At 41.5% G+C, this 18,452-nt stretch overlaps 1 protein-coding gene across 1 annotated transcript in view; it reads right to left on the bottom strand.

Moving 5' to 3' along the window:
- Positions 1-310: 310 nt before the first annotated feature.
- slf2 (SMC5-SMC6 complex localization factor 2) overlaps positions 311-18,452 on the bottom strand; it is a 106,549-nt gene continuing 88,407 nt past the window's right edge. Inside the window, exons 16-20 of the mRNA XM_060842254.1 lie at positions 18,290-18,418; positions 16,707-16,784; positions 15,758-15,844; positions 10,589-10,657; positions 311-2,784 (exon numbers count right to left, since the gene is read on the bottom strand). Coding sequence (XP_060698237.1) covers positions 2,704-2,784; positions 10,589-10,657; positions 15,758-15,844; positions 16,707-16,784; positions 18,290-18,418 — 444 coding nt within the window. The 3' untranslated portion in view covers positions 311-2,703. The remainder of the gene's footprint in view (positions 2,785-10,588; positions 10,658-15,757; positions 15,845-16,706; positions 16,785-18,289; positions 18,419-18,452) is intronic.

The raw sequence follows: 18,452 nt of genomic DNA, 5'->3' as shown, positions 1-18,452 counted from the left end.
CTTTACTTGAAGCATGGTGTGAATGTGGAACTTTTTACTTCAGAGTGTGGTTGAGGCATTGATGTGTATGATATAAAGCTAGATAAATCAAGAGAGAAAACTGTAAGCAGTGTGTTATCTGCAGAGTAATGGAGGTATATTGTGTCAATTGTGTACATAGACACTGAATGCTTGGGCCAAATACTAGGTTGCTGTGCTTTCCAAGGTAATAACACCCCAAAGGTGAAATGACAGGTGTTTAAACCCAGCAAAATGCAGTAAAAAGATCCCTTCTCAAGCAGTGCAAAAACACAAATATTGCATTGTTACAGAAATTTTATTTTGCCAAAATAACGTGAAAATTGTATTTGTATAAAGGACTTATTAAAAAATAATTTAAAAAATGAAAATTTCCTGCATCACACAATTGCCTGAAAGCAGAACAAAAATTCAAGTCTTTTACACATTTCTGAAGTCTAAGGTGCAGGGTGGCAGAATTACAAAAGAAAGTGCCCTGAGGACAAATGTTCTGACCAAATGCTCCGTACTGACCAGAGGTAGATTAACTAGCAGTAGAAAAAAATCAATCATATTCTTTGGTTAAAGATTCAGCTGTGAAATGCCAGAGTACAAAACCACCCTCCTGGATCAACTACTATTTCAACATGCTGGGGAGAGCCAGCTTCTCTCTTCTTCATATTAACAGCACGTCTGGGCAATGCTGTATTTCTGCCTACATTATTCACTTAATAATTCTTTACAAATATTTTATTTCAAAGAAGTTTTCTAAAATACAGAATTATAGAAATACTGAACTGGACATGAATTTAAATTCAAAACATTAAGACATTCAATCTCATTATAAGTCTGTAAAGATTCTCCTTAACAGGTAACCAGACCCAACAAGATTAGAATAACTCTTTGACGACCAATTAATAAAAATGTCTCCAGATCATACAGACACCTTTTTGTCGCAGGAAACAAGACAAAGACAGAAGCAAGTGCGCTTTTCATTTTAAAAAAAAACACCTTTCAGAAAGAAAAAGGTTCCCCACAGTCAGGCTTCAGCCAAGCCACCTGATGAACCAAGGTCTAACAGGCCTTCAGGTAAGCTAGCAGATACACATACAAATTGGCCTTTGGCCACACATCTTTCATATTTAACTGTGGGGCAGAGATCGAGTTGGCTGGGGCAAAATCAGGTAACCGATCACGTGGAGATTTTATACAAGAATCCACATTCCACAACCATGTGCAGTAATCGATCACTAACCTGTAAGCTCGAAAACACAAGTTAGTCAGAGATTGGGGTCAGCAACTCAAACACCTGGTACAAAGCTTCTGGACAGGTATTCCTCACAACTGGAAAACTGTCATTTCTTTAAGCAGCATATCCCATTCATATAAACCACATCAGACAGTAGTGCAGGTGATAGACTCCACCAGTCACTTCCACCAGTGTTCAGATTTGGCATTAAAAGCTCATTTCTTAACAGTTAATTCAAGAAAAGAGTCACACCTTTTCACTTTGGTATCAAAAGTATAAGCTGTGGTGGTTTGATCCAGTTAAAGGTTTTGTAATGCTTAGGAGTAGCAAATTCTACCACCCTGCACGAGGAGGAGAAGGTAAGTATAAATACACAGGTAATGAAGAATCCAGTATTTCCTACACAACAAAACCAAGTATAAAATACTCCAACAGTTTCACAGCCTAACAGAATTATCCCAGGACATTTGAAACCCCTAAAAAGATGGGAGGCAGCTATAAAAACACAACGTATACATAAATTAATAGAAATCAAGAGATGAAGGCAGAAACAGTCAAGGTTCACGTGGCACATTAATCACACAATGGTTTGAGATATCTGAATCACCTAAGCTTATTAATATCATTTGATTCATTTTACAGGCCTTTTATACTATACACATAGAAATTAGCACTGGGAGAGGCTGTTTCATCCTACTGAATTCATCTTTATGTAATGCTAGTGCAAATAAAAATACTTTAAAAAAAAGGTAAAAAAAAAATTTGCAAATAAAATTTTAACATGAACATCTTAAGTGTATGCCAATACTAGATGCCACAACTTCAAAATACGAAAGTGGGAGTCAAATACGTGCAAACTCAATTAGCAAAATCAAGAGCTTTTGTAAGCTATACAGAACTGCAGCCTTGGTTGCAATAAATGTGCAGCTCATCATATGTTGCTTTCTTCTTTAGTGATTTGTGAATCCATTGCATCTTCCACATGAAACAGTCCACCAATTTGATTTTCAAATGGCATAAAGCTAAATAAAAGAATAACATTTTCAAGTATATTTGGAAGATTCAATCATTACAATGTCCAAATACAACAAAAATGAGAACATTACAAAAGAGGGACAGTTATGTACAGCAATAAAATTGACCTTACAAAACACTGCAAACACAGCTGCATTATATAAATAAACTCAATCTTCAACATTACAAAATATTTTTGATAGTTCTTTTGATAGAGCTAAAATATCAAAAATGTTAACTGCTTTAACAGATTCTAATCGTAGTTATTGCAAACTTTGTGTAGGTCCCTGTCTAAGAACAAAAACCAGAACACAAACTCATTAAGATCTAAACATTTTTATATATCAACAGATTTGTAGCTTTGTAATTTTTTTTTAAAAATCTATACATGTTGCATTAAGCAATATCCAAATGTCATTAACTTCTTGAATCACGTAGTGTTCTCATTCCTCTTCAAATAGAGAGGACTGACTAAGCTGATTCTGATCTTCAGCCAGAGGTTCCCAGTAGTCATGAAGTTTCCCCTAAAATAAAATTACAGATTATTTCAGGTGTCATTCTACTGTTTTTTTTCAAAAATAAAGTAGTGCTCATTCAGCATTAACCAAAAACAAAATTGTCAATATGGTAAAAACAAGGACTGCAGCTGCTGGAAGGCAGATTCTAGATTAGAGTGGTGCTGGAAAAGCACAGGTCAGGCAGTGTCCGAGGAGCAGGAAAATCGACGTTTCGGGCAAAAGCCCTTCATCAGGAATAGAGGCAGTGAGCCTGCAGGACGGAGAGATAAATGAGAGGGGGTGGGGGTGGGGAGAAAGTAGCATAGAGTACAAAGGGTGAATGGGGGTGGGGATGAAGGTGATAGGTCAGAGAGAAGGGTGGAGTGGATAGGTGGAAAGGAAGATAAGCAGGTAGGACAAGTCATGGGGACAGTGCCCATGTCCTTATGATATCAATTGATACTAAACCAATGGAAGAGTAGGGTGATCCGAGTTTGATCAAAGAGCTGGCCTTCGACAGTTTTAAAAAGCAAAGACAAGACAGTATAGGTTTTGGGGTGCAAAAGTCCATAGAGTGGAGCTCAGGTAGCGGATGGCATAGCAACCAGCAACAGGGCAACGAGGAGAAAGGCACAACAGCAAAGTGATACAGAAACAGCTTCTGAATGGTATAGGAATGGGAAAGCTTCAGAGGTTTAGGAAAGGGGAAACGAAGTCACAAGGCAAAGTTTACACAGAAAACAACTATTAATCAGTTGCACTGTGGGGGTTTGGAACAAAACATAGGTCAGCAAGGACCTGTTGTAAAAAATAATATGGACAGCACAGTAATACTTTACAGAAAAATAATGTAGCACTGAAGTTTAAGTTGAGAAAGGTGAGAATAAGGGTTTCTAAAACCAGCATTGAGATAGGAGCAAAGGTAAGTTATGTCAGAAAGACTACATCAAGTCAGCATCACTGAAGACTGGAAGAGAGGGCTTGCGTGACAAGACAAATAAACCAACGAACAGTGGATGCTGGAAAAACTCTGTCTGGCAGCATCTGTGGAGAGAAGGCAGAATTAATGTCAGTGAGATGTATCCTAGAACTCTGTGGGAAGCTAGAGAAGTGATCGTTAGGCCTCTTGCTGAGATATTTGTATCATTGATAGTCACAGGAGAGGTGCTGGAAGACTGGAGGTTGGCAAAAGTGGTGCCACTGTTTAAGAAGGGTGTTAAAGACAAGACACGGAACTAAACATCGGTGAGTCTTATGTCGATGGTGGGCAAGTTGTTGAAGGGAATCCTAAGGGACAGGATGTACATGTACTTGGAAAGGCAAGGACTGATTCGGGATAGGTAACATGGCTTTGTGCATGGGAAATCATGTCTCACAAACCTGATTGTTACTTCTTCAAAAAACTCAAAGAAAATTGATGAGGGCAGAGCAGTAGATGTGATCTATATGGACTTCAGTAAGGCGTTCGACAAGATTCCCCATGGGAGACTGATTAGCAAGGTTAGATCTCACGGAATACAGGGAGAACTAGCCATTTGAATACAGAACTGGCTCAAAGGTAGAAGACAGAGGGTGGTGGTAGTGGTGGAGGGTTGTTTTTCAGACTGGAGGCCTGTGACCAGTGGAGTGCCACAAGGATCGGTGCTGGGTCCTCTACTTTTTGTCATTTATATAAATCATTTGGATGAGAGTATAAGAGGTGCAGTTACTAAGTTTGCAGGTGACACCAAAATTGGAGGTGTAGTGGACAGCAAAGAGGGTTACCTCTGATTACAACTGGATCTGGACCAGATGGACCAATGGGCTGAGAAGCGGCAGATGGAGTTTAATTCAGATAAAAGTGAGGATTTTGGGAAAGCAAATCTTAGCAGAACTTATACACTTAATGGTAAGGTCCTAAGGAGTGTTGCTGAACAAAAAGAGACCTTGGAGTGCAGGTTCATAGCTCCTTGAAAATGGAGTCGCAGTTAGATAAGACAGTGAAGGCGGCATATGGTATGCTTTCCTTTATTGGTCAGAGTATTGAGTACAGGAGTTGGAAGGTCATGTTGCGGCTGTACAGGACGTTGGTTAGGCCACTGTTGGAATATTGCGTGCAATTCTGATCTCTTTCCTATTGGAAAGATGTTGTGAAACTTGAAAGGGTTCAGAAAAGATTTACAAGCATGTTGCCAGGGTTGGAGGATTTGAGCTAGAGGGAGAGGCTGAACAGTTTTCCCTGAAGCGTCGGAGGCTGAGGGGTGATCTTAAAGAGATTTACAAAATAATGAGAGGCATGGATAAGATAAATAGATACAGTCTTTTCCCTGTGGTCGGGGAGTCCAGAACTAGAGGGCATAGGTTTAGGGTGAGGGGGAAAGATACGAGAGAGACCCGAGGAGCAACTTTTTCACGCAGAGGGTGGTACGTGTATGGAATGAGCTGCCAGAGGAAGTGGTGGAGGCTGGGACAATTGCAACATTTAAAAGGTATCTGGATGGGTATATGAATAGGAAGGGTTTGGAGGGATATGGGCTGGGTGCTGGCAGGTGGGATTAGTTTGGGTTGGACCGAAGGGTCTGTTTCCATGCTGTACATCTCTATGACCATTCTTCCTTGTCCAACAGATATAATGTACTTGCACCAAGTGTCAGCGAGGGCACAGACTGCAGGGAGGATGAGCAAACTAACCAATGTACTATGGCTTAGAACAACATTCATGTGCAGGAAGAAAGTGAAATGCAGTAGTAACACAGGATAGCATAGTTAGAGAACAGACACTGTCTTGTGTAGCAAAGAAACAGTCCAGAAGGTTATGTTGTCTTTGTGGTGCCAAGGTTAAGGACATCTTTTCTGAGTTGGATAGGAACCTGGATTGGGAGGGAAAGAGCCAGTTATCATTATCTTTGCAGGTAGCACTAGGAAAAAGGTTCTACTGAAGAATTATCAACAGCTTAAGACCATAAGACATAAGAGCAGATATAAGGCCATTCGGCCCGTAGAGTCTGCTCCACCATTCAATCATGGCTTCTGATTGTCAAGGGGATCAAACGTTGGGGGAGAATGGGATTGAGAAACTTAACTCTGTTTTACATATATTCAATGACTCGGCCCCTCCACAGCCTTCTGCGGCAATGAACTCCCATAGATTCACCACTCTCTCGCTGAAGCTGCTTCTCTTCATCTCGACTCTAAAGGGTTTTTCCCTTTATTCTAAGGCTGTCACCTCAGGGCCAAGTCTCCCCTGCCAATGGAAACCATCATCCCGAAGTACATTCTGCCAAGGCTATTCCGTATTCTCCAAGTTTCCCCTCATTCTTCTAAACTCCATTAAGTATAGACCCAGAGGCCTCAAATGTTTGTCATATGTTAAGCCTTTCATTCCTGGGATCATTCTCGTGAACCTCCTCTGAACACAGTGCAGGGCCAGTACATCCTTCCTGAGTTAAAGGGCCAAAAATTGCTCACAATATTCTAAATGTAGTCTGACCGGAGCTTTGTTAAGCTTCACTGTTGTTATATTCTAGTCCTCTCAGAATAAATACTAACATTGTATTTGCCTTCCTAACAACTAACTGAACCTGCAAGTTTACCTTAAAAGAACCCTGGACGAAGACTCCCAAGTCCTTTGCACTTGATTTCTGAATTTTCTCATTTAGAAAACAGCATATGCTTCTTTTCTTCCTAACAAAGTGCATGGCCTCACTTTTCCACGTTATATTCCATCTGCCACTTTTTTTTGCCCCCTCTCTTAACCTGTCAATCTTTTTGCAACTTCCATGCCTCCTCAATATTACGTGCCCCTCCACTTATCTTTGTATCATCTGCAAACTTAGCCAGATGCTTTCAGTTGCTTCATCGAGATTGTTAATGTATACAGTGAAAAGATGTGGTCCCTACTCTAATCCTTGTGGAACACCACTAGTCACTGGCTGCTATTGTGAGAAGATCCTTTTATCACCATTCTCTGCTTTCTGCCACGCAACCTATCTTCTATTCACGCTAGTAGCTTGCCTCTAACACCATGGGGCCTTATGTTACTTAGAAGCCTCCTGTGTGGCACCTTGACAAAGGCCTTCTCAAAGTAGATAACATCCATTTGTTCCCCTCGGTCTAACCTGCTCGTTACCTTCTCAAAACATTCTAGCAGATTTGTCAGGCATGATGAAACCATATTGACTTTACCCTATTTTACCACTCGCTTCCACGTATTCAGAAATCTCAACCTTCATAACAGAGTCCAAAATCTTACCAACAACCAACGTCAAGTTAATCGGTCACTAATTTCCCATCTTTTGCCTTACTTCCTTCTTAAATGGAGGGATTACGTTAGCTGCTTTCTAGTCCTCTGGGACGCTCCCTGACTCCAGCGATTCCTGAAAGACCACTACCGCTTCAGCTACCTCCTTCACAACTCTAGAGTATAGTCCAATGGGTCAAGGTGATTTACCCAACTCAGACGTTTCAGTTTTTCTAGCACCTTCTCCTTGGTGATGGTCACCATACTCCCCTCTGCCCCGCTCACATACAATTTTTAGGGATGTTACTTGCATCTTCCACCATGAAGACTGACACAAATGTGCACTTCATCCACCATTTCTTTGCTGCCCATTGCAATTTCTCCAGTGTCATTTTTCAGCAGCCCAAGGTCCACTTTTCTCTCTTTTGCCCTTGTATATCTAAAGACACTCTTGCAATCATCTTTTACATTACAGGCTAGCTTATCCTCATATTTAATCATCTTCCTCATTTTTTTTGGTTGCCTTCTGTTGGTCTTTGTAAGCTTCCCAATCCTGTGGCTTCCCATTGACTTTTGCCGCATTATAGGCTTCCACTTTTACTTACACGCTGTCCCAGACTTTCCTTGTCAGTCACGATTGCCTCATCCTCCCTTTAGTATGCTTCTTTCTCTGAGGGATGAATTTTTGCAGTCTCCCCTAAATTACTCCCAGAAACCCCTGCCTTGCTGTTCCACTATGTGCGTTTGAAGTTTGATTCCTAACCCTTTCCAAACACTTTTATTTTGTATTCTGGAAACTTGAATAACTTGAGTTCTCCTTTGTTTTCATTTTTTATTGACCCCCAAAAATGTTAACCTGCTGCTTTGTTTCCCATTGGTCGTTATATTTCTTGGAGTTTTACCCTGGGGCTAAATTATAAAGCAGATCTACAAAAGGCATTATAATTGCAGGTCGACTACCTGCACCATATGCAAATTGACAGAGCCAAGATGATGAGAGGTGCAACTGTATAATTGTATAAAAACAATGGCTTCCTTTGCGCAAAGAAACCCAAACATATAAACAGAAAGCAGGAAACATCAGCACTGCTTCGTCCGGAGGCCCACTGAAGATGTTACCTAATATGGTGATAAAACGCCTGAAAATGAACCTTCCAGCTCAGTGAGCAAACCTATATCCAGAACTTCAACCTGAGCTACAAATCTTCTCAAAACTCGCTAAGTTATATCAGTCCTGGAGTAAGCAGAACTGCCCCATTGCAATATACTTAATTTGCACTGTGCTGGACCAGTGTTCTGACAAATCGTATCACTAGGGTTGCAGATAGTGCTTTAAACTAATTAGTGGACTGGGGAAAGAGTGAAGGGTTCAATTCAAAGGAAGTTAAAAATTCAAAAAGAAATGACAGCACCAAGGTGCAGAATAGCGAGCAGATGAATGATAATCAAAATGTGACAGGAAATGGCAGAAAATAATAAGGTGAGGACAGCAGAAATTAGAACCAGACTAAGTAATAATGGTAAAAAGTCAAAGCGAACTATAGGGCATAGGTTTAGGGTGAGAGGGGAAAGATATACAAGAGACCTAAGGGGCAACATTTTCACGTAGAAGGTGGTACTTGAATGGAATGAGCTGCCAGAGGAAGTGGTGGAGGCTAGTATGCTCTAGGATTCTATGCATGCATTTGTGACTAGATAAGTTGACAACACAAATAAAAATAAAACAATGTGTCTTGATTGCTATTACAGTGATGTGGTTGCAGGGTAACCAGGGCTGGGAAGTCAACATTCAATGTTCTAGGAAAAAAAACAGGCAAAAAGAAGAGAGGTGGTGAGGTAGTGTTGTTAATAAAAGCAGAATCTCTCTCGTGGGAGAGTAGTGATATAGGTGCAAGAGTTTATGATGTGGAACCCACTTGTATGGAAATGTGGAACAAGGAAGGAAATAAGTCAAGGGTGGGAGTCCATAGGCCCTGAAGAGTTGTCTCACTGTGAGGCCAAGTATAAAGCAGGGAATAATGGAGGTAGGAGAAAAGGTCAATTGCCATGGGTGATTTGAATCTGCATACTGACAGGAAAATTCAGATGGGTAACATGGAAGACAACTTTGTAGAGAACACTGAACATCGTTTTTTTAGAGGAATACATGACACAGCCTACTGAGGAACATGCTAGTTTAGATCTAAAAGTAAGAAGGTAAGAATAAGAAGAGATCCCTTACCTAAGGATTTGCTTGGGGATAGAAATCACAACCCAAGAATTTCAATATCATTTTGGGTGAGAGCAATACAGGTCTCAAACCAATCTCAACCAACTTACATAAAGGGCAGTTACACAGTGTTAAGAAGAGTTGTCTAAAGCATGTCAGGAAAACAGACTGGGGAAGGTCAACAGATGAGCAGTGACAGACATTGATGCAGAAATTCCATATTGCTCAGGAAATAAATGTATTTGTTAAATATGGCACAATGAGAGGGAGGAACCACTTGTGCTTAACAAAAACAGGCATGGCGGGTATTCAATCAAAAACAAAGGCAGACAAAGTAACAAAAAACTCATGGTAGGCCAGAGGATTGTGAATGTTATAGGAACAGGTGACTAAAGTCTGATAAAAGGGTAAAAGTTGACTATGTACAGGAAAACAGTGGCCCTATATCTATGAAGCTGTTGCTAAGAGGGAATTGAGATGAGTGAAAGGAGCCTAAGGATGGAATCTTGGATAAATTACAGAATTGTGTACGCTCGTCATGGGATGAAGGGATTTATGTTAAAATACATTGCTAGAAATACTCTGGTTATGAAAGAATAAGTGGAGAGGGACTGATCCTGAAATGAACAACATGAAAACAGTAAAATATATCAAAAAGAAAATTGATGTGCATATGTATACCTGTTCTAAGGATACCAGGTTCTCCCTAGTGTATACTTCAGAGAGTGACAATATCCCTTAGAATCCCAAATGAATTGAGTCCGCTAGGTTCATTGGCATTTTGCCAAACTGATACCATTCTAACCTTCCAAATCCATGCAGTTGATAGGTAGATTTTAGTGCATTGTAATCAGGCATTAGTGACACTACGTCACTTGTCATCTCACTCACCCAAAGCAGTGAAGGTCAGTTATCACAAGAGTGGAGGAGATCAGCTATCTCTGCAGCCCAGCAATTAAACAGAAGACTGTTTGGGTCAGTAGACACACACGCACCATTAAATCAACCACTAATTTCAAACAATTTTGGGAAGTTTCTTTTAATTCTTCAAATTAATCAAATGAAAATTGGAAGTGCTAGTGTCAAGATGATAATTGGGAACTTGCAGCCTTTCTGAGACTTACATTATGGTTTAAATTTACAGCTACACCTCTCAGACTTCTGCTGACATGCAGCAGTGCTCCGAAAACCTGTGATTTCAATGAATCTGTTGGACTACGACCTGCTGTCGTGTTACTTCTGACTTACCCCACCCCAGCCCAACACCAGCACCTCCACTTCATCCATGTCATTAGCCCAAGGTGGGCAACTGTCCACATTGCGAGAGACTTCACTCTATGATTGCTGCTGCCCCCCCCCCACCAGGTTGCAATAACTCGTCTGTTTACTCTGCATCATTTTACCTGAAGGGGTCGTGAACGCTGTAACAACTCTTGCCATTTTGCATGAGTTCTTGCTTCTAAATCTTTCACCTACATAGAAAGAATAAGCTGATTAGTTCAGATAGAAAAACATGCATTTAACTCCCACTTTCACATACATTGAAATACGGAAAACCGAAGGAACCAACATGTGGACTGGAACTTAATGGAATAAGTCTTGGCTAATTAACCTTTCAACGATTTTGTCAAATATTCGCATGTTGCCAAGCCTCAGATGCACTCAGTCCTTTCGGTGTCACTTGATTATTGATCATTAAATGCTGCAATAGAAGCTGGAGTCGCTCTGTTCTTTCCCGATTACTGTCCATAAGTTGGCTCTTGTGGCACACTGGTTGTGTCCCTATTCTAAGCCAAGAGGGCTGAATTCAAATCCCACCTGCTGCACAACTTCTCTTAACAGGTGGATTGAGATTTCTGAAGACAAAAATGCTAGCTCTCACGGTGGGTCAGGCAGCATTTATGGAGAGACAGCAAGCCTAACTGAACAGTCACAGAAATGTACAGCACAGAAAGAGACCCTTCAGCCTAACTAGTCCAGATGTCTCAACCCAATCTAGTCCCACATGCCAGGGCCAGGGCCATATGCCTTCAAACCCTTCCTATTCATATACCCATCCAGATGCCTTTTAAATGTTGCAATTGTACTATCCTCCACCACTTCCTCTTCCTATATACGTACTACCTTCTGCGTGAAAAGTTTACCCCTTAGGTCTCTTTTATATCTTTCCCCTCTCACCCGAAAACTATGCCCTCCAGTTCTGGACTCCCCCACCCCCAGGGAAAAGACTTTGTCTATTTATCCTATTCATGCCCCTCATGATTTTATAAACCTCCATTAGATCACCCCTCAGCCTCCGATGCTCCAGGGAAAATAGCCCCAGCCTATTCAATCTCTCTATATCACTCAAATCCTCCAACCCTGGCAATATCCTTGTAAATCTTTTCTGAACCCTTTCAAGTTTCACAACATCTTTCCGATAGGAAGGAGAACAGAATTGCACGCAATATTCCAACAGTGGCCTAACCAACATCCTGTACAGCTGCAACATGACCTCCCAACTCCTGTACTCAATACTCTGACCAATAAAGGAAAGCATACCAAACACCTTCTTCACTATCCTATCTACCTGTGACTCCACTTTTAAGGAGCTATGAACCTGCACTCCAAGGTCACTTTGTTCAGCAACACTCCCTAGGACCTTACCATTGAGCGGATAAGTCCTGCTAAGGTTTGCTTTCTCAAAATGCAGCACCTCACACGTTTATCTAAATTAAACTCCATCTGCCACTTCTCTGCCCATTGGCCAATCTGATCAAGATCCCGTTGTAATCAGAGGTAACCTTCTTCACTGTCTATTACACCTCCAATTTTGGTGTCATCTGCAAGCTTACTAACTGTACCTCTTATGCTCTCATCCAAATCATTTATATAAATGACGAAAAGCAGTGGACCCAGCACTGATCCTTGTGGCACTCCACTGGTCACAGGCCTCCAGTCTGAAAAAACAACTTTCCACCACCACCCTCTGTCTTCTACCTTTGAGCCAGTTCTGCATTCAAATGGCTAGTTCTCCCTGTATTCCATGAGATCTAACCTTGTTAACCAACCTTCCATGGGGAACCTTGTCGAATGCCTTACTGAAGTCTATATAGATCATGTCTATCGCTCTGCCCCTCAGCAATTCTCGGTTACTTCTTCAAAAAAACTCAATCAAGTTTGTGAGACATGATTTCCCACACACAAGTCCCGAATCAGTCCTTGCCTTTCCAAATACATATACATCCCTCCAACAACTTGCCCACCACCGATGTCAGGCTCACTGGTCTATAGTTCCCTGGCTTGTCTTTACCACCTTTCTTAAACAGTGGCATCACGTTTGCTAACCTCCAGTCTTCCAGTACCTCACCTGTGACTATCCATGATACAAATATCTCAGCAAGAGGCCCAGCAATCACTGTTCTAGCTTCCCACAGAGTTCTAGGCTACACCTAATCAGGCAAAAACGAGTACTGCAGATGCTGGAGATCAGAGACGAGTGTGGTGCTGGAAAAGCACAGCAGGTCAGGCAGCATCCAAGGAGCAGGAGAATCTACGTTTCGGGCAAAAGCTCTTCATCAGGAAAGAGGCTGAGAGCCTCGGAGATTGAGAAATAAATGGGAGGGAGTGGGGCGGGGGTAGCTGAGAACGCTATACATGGACGGAGGTGGGAATAATGGTGATAGATTGGAGGGGAGGGTGGTGCAGGTAGTTGTGAAGGAAAATGGACAGATGGGACAGGTCATGACGATGGTGCTGAGCTGGAAGGTTGGAACTGGGGTAAGGTGGGGGAAGGGTAAATGAGGAAACTGGTGAAACCAACATTGATGCCCCGGGATTGGAGGGTCCCGAGGTGGGAGATGAGATATTTTTCTTCCAGGCGTCAGGTGGTGAGGAAGTGGCAATGGAGGCAGCCCAGGAACTGCATGTCCTCTGTGGAGAGGGAAGGAGCTTTGAAGTGTTCGGGGTAGTGGGGTGGTTGGTGGGGGTGTCCCGGAGATATTCTCTGAAGTGCTCTGTGAGTAGGTGTCCTGTTTCCCCAATGTAGAGGAGACTGCATCAGGAGCAAAAGACACAGTAAATGTGTGGAAACAGGTCCTGAGGATTTATTTTGACTCAAAAACATTAGCTCTCTCTCTCTCTCTCTCTCTCCATGGATGCTGCCTGAGCCGGTGTGATCGTCAGCTTTTTTTTTTGGTTATCGGTGCATATTCCAGCATCTGCAGTAACTTGCCTCTGATTAAAAACTCATCTGTGCACAAACACCTAGTAATGTTTAAACATGGAGTGTAGGATAACATGGTTTAGCACTTGCAATCAGTTCAATCATTTATTTGTTGCTGATTAATAATTTTGCAATTTACACTTACTAGGAAGCAGGAACATGAAATCAATAAATGTCTGGCCTCCTTTTACTGTAAATTATATTTATAGATTGCACTATTAACAATAAAGCATCATAAGGCGCAGGAAAGGAACATCACCAAAACCTGACCTCTGCCTATTTATGCAGGGATTCTGTCTTCACCGTTCAAACCTCAGGTAGTAACCTTTCCTCAATATAGCTCTGTGACAAAGAAAACTTCCTATAGTTGAAAGCCAACACCATTCCTACATGGCATACAATAGACAATAGGTGCAGGAGTAGGCCATTCTGCCCTTCAAGCCTGCACTACCATTCATTATAATCATGGTTAATCATCCTCAATCAGTATCCTCTTCCTGCCTTATCTCCATAACCCTTGATTCCACTATCCTTGAGAGCTCTATCCAACTCTTTCTTAAATGAATCCAGAGACTGGGCCTCCACTGCCTTCTGGGGCAGAGCATTCCACACAGCCATCACTCTCTGGGTGAAGAAGTTTCTCCTCACCTCTGTCTTAAATGGCCTACCCCTTATTTTTAAACTGTGTCCTCTGGCTCAGGACTCACCCATCAGCGGAAACATGTTTCCTGCCTCCAGAGTGTCCAATCCTTTAATAATCTTATACGTCTCAATCAGATCCCCTGTCAGCCTTCTAAACTCAAGGGTATACAAGCCCAGTCGCTCCAATCTCTCAACAGGAGATAGTCCCGCCATTCGAGGAATTGACCTCGTGAACCTTTGCTGCAGTCCCTCAATAGCCAGAAAGTCTTTCCTCAAATTTGGAGACCAGAACAGCACACAATACTCCAGGTGTGGTCTCACCAGGGCCCTGTACAGCTGCAGAAGGACCTCTTTGCTTCTATACTCAATCCCTCTTGTTATGAAGGCCAGCATGCTATTAGCATTCTTCACTACCTGCTATACCTGTATGCTTACCTTCACTGACTGGTGTACAAGAACACACAGATTTCTCTGTACTGCCCATTTACCTAAATTGATTCCATTTAGGTTGTAATCTGCCTTCCTGTTCTTGCCACCAAAGTGGATAACCATACATTAATCCACACTAAACTGCATCTGCCATGCATCTGACCACTCACCTAACTTGTCCAGGTCACCCTGTAATCTCCTAACATCCTCCTCACATTTCACCCTGCCATCCAGCTTTGTATCATCAGCAAATTTGCTAATGTTACTATTAATACCATCTTCTGTATCATTAATATATATCGTAAAAAGCTGCGGTCCCAGCACTGATCCCTGCGGTACCCCACTGGTCACCGTCTGCCATTCCAAAACGGAGCCGTTTATCACTACTCGTTGTTTCCTGTCAGCCAACCAATTTTCAATCCAAGTCAGTACTTTGCCCCTAATACCATGCGCCCTAACTTTGCTCACTAACCTCCGATGTGGGACTTTATCAAAGGCTTTCTGACAGTCCAGGTACACTACATCCACTGGATCTCCCCTGTTCATCTTCGGAGTTACATCCTCAAAAAATTCCAGAAGATTAGTCAAGTATGATTTCCCCTTCATAAATCCATGCTGACTCTGACCTATCCTGTTACTGCTATCCAGATGTGTCGTAATTTCATCCTTTATAATAGACTCCAGCATCTTTCCCACCACTGAGGTCAGACTAACTGGTCTAATTTCCTGCTTTCTCTCTCGCTCCTTTCTTAAAAAGTGGGACAACATTAGCCACCCTCCAATCCGCAGGAACTGACCCTGAATCTACCGAACTCTGGAAAATAATCACCAATGCATCCAGGATTTCCTGAGCCACCTCCTTCAGTACCCTGGGATGTAGACCATCAGGTCCCAGGGACTTAACAGTCTCTCCAACACCAATTCCTGGCAAATATAAATTCCCATCAGTTCAAGTCCTTCAGCCACTGTTACCTCTGGGAGGTTGTTTGTGTCTTCCCCAGTGAACACAGATCTGAAGTAACAATTCAGCAAAGAAGGGCCATGCAACCTTATGGGCCAACGATTTGACTAAACTGAAGAACAAACTGTATCCATCATTCTTAACTTTCTTCGAGGCCTCATCCCTTTCCCCAAACATGATCTCAATTGTAGATATGTCAGAAGAATTATGCTTCAGAGTAGAAGGTCCATAACGAAGCATCAAAGTGAACAGAATATGCAGAAATGGTGCTTTTTCACAGCAAACAAAAGGCTCAAACTTTAAAACAAAATCAGCTCAAGTTTTTTTGTTGAATACCTTGCTTCGGTAAAGGAGTTTAGGATCCTCTCTTATGTCGCACTTAATGTGTTTTTCTATTTCAGCACAGAGCTGTATAAGGTGACTCTGAAGGAAAATAAAACTCACATGAAAATACTCCGCAAAGAGAGAAAGCAATAATCAAACATTGTGCTAACACAGACAGACGGGAAAAATACAACTTTAACTTCCACAACAAAAAAATGCATTGTACAGCATCTTCCACAGCAGGGAGGACCGTGAAGGGCTTCACAACTAACATTGCTTAAGTGTAGCCTCTGCTGTAGAAAATGCATCAGCCAACAATAATTAGGAATAACAAACAAGTAGCACAATTTCAGGAGATTGCCAGTATTGTCCAAATCCCACAATTTGATAGAGAAATCAAATGCAGTCTCCCTGCAAGTGGCCACGCAAGTAGATAGGGTGATAAAGACAGCAAATGGCATGCATGCCGTTACTAGTCGGGGAACTGAGTACAAGAGTCAGGATGTCGTGTTGCAGCTTTATAAGACTTTGGTTAGGCTGCACTTAAGAATGTTGCATTCAATTCTGGTCACCACATTATAGGAAGGATGTGGAGGCTTTGGAGAGAGTGCAGCCTGTTTGGCCACATTCAACTTTTACAAAACTTGCTTTCACAGCAGTGTAAAACTCCTTTAGCTTATTCTTTATATTAAATCGACAAAGAGTCAGTTACTCAATCAATTAATATGTAACAACAATAACTCCTGACATTGCTATCCACATCCCTTTGTGCAGACCAATGCGATAATGGCCAGGGAATCCGTTTTACTCGAGTGCAACTCCACTAAAACCTGTTGATACTCGTCAATGATTGCCATCTCAAAACGGAGCTCTGAAACCATGACTAATAGTTTCACCTTTAGCCAGCTGTATAACACTCCTATCCCACCTTCACTAAAACAAACATCACACTGAAACTTACCCGTTGACTGGAAGGAATATGTTCTACGTGCAGCACTTCATTTGCTAAGACGAGAAGATTGTAGCACAGGTAATAGGCCTAATGAAATAAATTATATGATTCTGGTAAATTAAACATCCATTTACAGATTTCCAATTGACCTGAAATTTTCTTTGGAAATGGGGTGAGATTATTTTGCTCAAGAGACAAAACCAAACATTTCAAAGCCATTAGTAGGAGCACCACCATGTGGTGTATTTCTGCCTCTACTCCACTCAATGTGTGTAATCCCCAATTCCACAGGGTGTCTCTGCACTCGTGTGGCATTGTCATTTCCCAACCAACCACTCGCAACCAGCAGACTGGCAACTGAGTGAGCAACTGAGGAAGTCTTAGCCATGTTCAAGTCAAGCGGGAATAGAGTTAAGGGTTGGCAAAATTATTTCACATGGGAGTATTGCAGCCAGCAGTGATTTCTGACATTTACTGGATCCCTAAGGTAATGGAGTAGACAGCTAATTCGCTAAAATGCCTAGTCCCTTTGTTTATCACCATATAATCCGCTGCAATCAGCCACAGTGACAGTACATTATTTGCTGATAAAGGAGTGGGGGAGTCAAAGATCAAGATATTTAAAACCGTTGAAATATACAACTAACACACGACAATTTCATTGTTGTTAGGAGAGTACGGTGAAGTCTTTCAAGATGAATGAAGTTAAGAAGGATTGAGCAGCTTTGTCTATAGCAGTCATGTAGTCTAGTGTAAATAATGACAATAACCTGCCTGTGAATTACAGTAGGAGTCTTTAAAATAGTAATAAATTCTAACCTTTTCCAAGTCATGATCTGTCAGGGGTGCAAATCATTGCAGTTAGTTCATAACTGGTCTCAGTGCACAGAAAACCAAAGTACATTCAACACACTGTAGTATTGATTAGGCAATTTTTGCATGAAAATGGTTATTTTTCAACAAGCAGTCAGGTGCAACTCTTCTTTCACAAATTAATACCAGGATGCATTTAAAAATATATTAAGTGCGCATGGAAGACCAATAAATCAACTTAGGAGGAAAATATGAATTTGTTGCTTGACTGAGCAGAATAAGCGGTGCTCAAATTCAATACCATGCCCTTTTTAAAAAATAAACAAGGCCTCTGTGAACATGAAATGCCAGTTTAAACAAATTTAAACTTTTCCTAAATGGTTAAGTTGCAGTATTAAGATTTACAGCCTGTTCTCAAATTCGAGTCATTGAAAAGATGGTGAGTGAAGGAGCATTTCCACAATCATTGAAGTTTGTAAAATATCCAGTCGTGACAAATGCTCATGGACCTGAAGTGTCAACTCTCCAAAGACCGTGCTGGACCTAAGGATTCCCATGATCTACATTATGTTAGGGCAGCACTAAACTCACACTACAGGTTTATTGGTGTTTCAATGCAACGCAAATTGTGCAAAGAAAACATTGATGTTCTTACATTTTAGTGCTTGCAGAATGTAGTACCTTTGCTATAAATGAAGGCACATTAACCCACCTTAACCCAAAGCTGAAGAAGAGCTTTAAATCTCAGTGAAATTGTTTAAAAGAAGTTGAAGTGTAACCTGTTGATCAAGTTCTGTAAGTGCAGCTTCTTTTCTGTCTCCCTGCTGACTGGATTTAGTCCTTTCCTCAATAGTTTTTAATAAAGATGATGGTTTCATCATATACAAAAATCGACACAGACTGGAGATCTAGAGACAGGGAATAAAAAGAATTGAAACTCGC

This window comes from Hemiscyllium ocellatum, chromosome 22, assembly GCF_020745735.1.
Source record: "Hemiscyllium ocellatum isolate sHemOce1 chromosome 22, sHemOce1.pat.X.cur, whole genome shotgun sequence".
NCBI classification, from domain to species: domain Eukaryota; kingdom Metazoa; phylum Chordata; class Chondrichthyes; order Orectolobiformes; family Hemiscylliidae; genus Hemiscyllium; species Hemiscyllium ocellatum.
This window is presented reverse-complemented; position numbering and strand designations above follow the sequence as displayed.